Source organism: Mandrillus leucophaeus, unplaced genomic scaffold (genome assembly GCF_000951045.1).
Source record: "Mandrillus leucophaeus isolate KB7577 unplaced genomic scaffold, Mleu.le_1.0 Scaffold20, whole genome shotgun sequence".
NCBI classification, from domain to species: domain Eukaryota; kingdom Metazoa; phylum Chordata; class Mammalia; order Primates; family Cercopithecidae; genus Mandrillus; species Mandrillus leucophaeus.
This window is the reverse complement of record NW_012102032.1, coordinates 3,456,013-3,458,751: the sequence shown is the minus strand read 5'-3', so window position 1 is coordinate 3,458,751 and position 2,739 is coordinate 3,456,013. Positions and strand designations below refer to the sequence as shown.

The window sequence follows — 2,739 nt, the reverse complement described above, 5'->3', positions numbered from 1 at the left end:
TGAGCCACCGCGCCCGGCCAATGGTTCTTCAAATTAGTTTCTAAACACCCCAACTCATCTTAATAGCACAACCCCTATTTTCTAGACATCAGTATTATTGTACTTACTGATTTGGATCTGATCCATAATCCACCAGAACATCAACTAATTTCCTAAGGCCCAATAATGCCGCAACAAAAAGTGCTGTTTGGCCCAAGTTGTTAACTGCATCAACATAAATTCCTGCAAAGGAAATATCAGAATCAATGCAAATATCAGAAAATTTCCTGAGATGGAACTGGGTAGCGGGGGGGCATTAAAGAAGGCCTTCATTAGTCGCACATAGCTATACTGGAAGGCAAACTCAGTGTTTATTCATCAAAAATATTTACAGAAAGTTGCACTGAAGCATTTAGTTCACCACACTTTGGTGTATTACAAAATGGATTAAAATGGTTCTCAATCATGGGAAGGGATGAGGGAGGGACTAAAGATACTGTGTGTGTTGGGAGGAAGGCTATAACATTAAAAGAGCTCACTGGAATTACAAGTCCTCACCTCAAAGATCTTACTAAAGTATAAAGACTAATTAGACAAGGGAAAACAAAATACACAAAACAGACCAATTTCCAGTACTATCAAACAATGAGGCTGTGAATAATTAAAAGGGACTGAAAAAAAAGAAAAAGGCCAAAGTAGTAACACGACCAAGAAAAAAAATAAAACACGTCTTACCTACCAGGAAAAAATTAATCGCGCACGCCTGTAATCCCAGCTCTTTGGGAAGCGGAGGCGACTGGATCACCTAAGGCTAAGAGCTCGAACCCACCCTGGCCAACAAAGCGAAATCGCCTCTCTACTAAATATACAAAAACTAGCGGGGAATAGAGGCGAACCTGCAATCCCACCTACTTAGAAGACGGAACCTGCAATCCCACCTACTTAGAAGACGGAAGCAGGAGAAATGCTTAAGAGACGGAAGCTGCAATGACCCGAAATCGGGCCCTTTCACTCCGGCCTAAGATAACAGACTATACCCTCACTCAAAAAAGTAAAAAACAACAGCACAAGTACACACTTAACCAGTCTCCAAAAACCAAAAGAAAAATGAGCATTCCCTTAAACCACAACTAATTGAAAAAATCGATGACTAGTTGACACACGAACTACCTTTAATACACAAATAAAAGATCCGGAACCACTCAGATTGCGCTCTTTCCCTCTTACTCTCCCAAAAGGGAAAAAAGGAACGATCAAAAGTCAAATGCAATTAAACAATACCAAGTGGCAATTCATGTTTAAGAAAGAACACTACAACTCCTCTTCGTGGTTTTCAGTACTCTACAGTAACAAACCATATACAAAGTCTCTAAAAGTACAGTTTTAACCGACCATTGCACGCCTCCCCGATGCGAAAGAAACTCACACATATTTCGGTGATGGTGAGTTTTTCGTGAGCACCATTTCCTCCTGGAAAATATTCGTATGTGCTTTTTTCCAAAAACGATCTTTCCATTACCAAAGTTCGACAAAGCATTTAAAATAAACTCAAAATTTCGAAGATACTTTAGGCAATCACGGTAATTAACATATGGTAGCAAAATAGCCAATCACTCGCTAGCTACTTTCTAACCCCGCCCCATTTTCCTTCACACGTAACGCTGACGACTATAAAGCGCGCCGGAGCTCCAGAAACCTTCAACGACGCTGCCCAGTTTGGACCGATAATCGGAAGCGAGGAGGCCCTTCGAGAACAACCAAAGAGTGAAGGAGAAAGCGATAATTCAAAGCCAAAGACTGATATTCGCATAGCGCGCCCTATTATATTTTATACTGTGATCAAAATTCCAGACACATAAATATTTTGGATTTCTTCCCCCCAAACCAGGGAGTTTTTATTCTACATGGCATTGCTGTGTTTATTTTTTTCTGGTTCTCGCACTCTTGCCCAGGATGGTCCTGAACTCCTGGATTCAAGCGATCCTCCCACTTCAGCCTTCCAAAATGCTGGGATTACAGGCGTGAGCCATCACACCCAGTCATTGCTGTGTTTAAACAAGCAGGACAACATATTCCCCTGGTTTAAGCTTCAGTAGCTTCCCATTTCTTGAGGTAGAAACAAAACTTCTCTACATACTTCTGTGAGAAAATATTTTAAATGGTCCATTTTCAAGGCATAATAGATAAATCTAAGTACTGGCAGCCAGCCTGCAAACGTAACAAACCGCACAGCTCATGCACCTAGAAGGTCACAATAAGCGAACAGAATGTAGAGGAAGGGTCAGCCCATAAAAGGGAAGAAAGTTTCTTTATTGGGAAATCGAAAATTAAAGCAGAGGGTTACAGCTGCAACCCTGAGGTCCACTACCATCTTGAGGCAAGCTAGGGCCAGGGATGGTAGTTCCCGGCTGTACTCCCAGCACTTTGGCAGGCCAGGCAGATCACTTGAGGTCGGGAGTTTGAGACCAGCCTGGCTAACGTGGAGAAACCTCATCTCTACCATAAAAATAGAAAAATTAGCCGGGGGCTGGGCGCAGTGGCTTACGCCTGTAATCCCAGCACTTTGAGAGGCTGAGGCGGGTGAATCACAAGGTCAGGAGATTGAGACCTGCCTGGCCAACATGGTGAAACCTCGTCTCTACTAAAAACTACAAAAATCAGCTGGGCATGGTGGCACGTGCTTGTAGTCCCAGCTACTCAGGAGGCTGAGGCAGGAGAATCACTTGAACACAGGAGGCAGAGGTTGCAGTGAGCCAAGAT

The 2,739-nt window shown here is 43.0% G+C and overlaps 1 protein-coding gene across 3 annotated transcripts in view; it reads right to left on the bottom strand.

Annotated features, from left to right (window-relative positions):
• Positions 1-2,739, bottom strand: part of TEX14 (testis expressed 14) — a 161,482-nt gene that overhangs the window by 96,228 nt on the left and 62,515 nt on the right. For all 3 annotated transcript variants that reach the window (XM_011979186.1, XM_011979187.1, XM_011979188.1), the window contains exon 3: positions 108-222. In XM_011979186.1, coding sequence (XP_011834576.1) covers positions 108-222 — 115 coding nt within the window. The remainder of the gene's footprint in view (positions 1-107; positions 223-2,739) is intronic.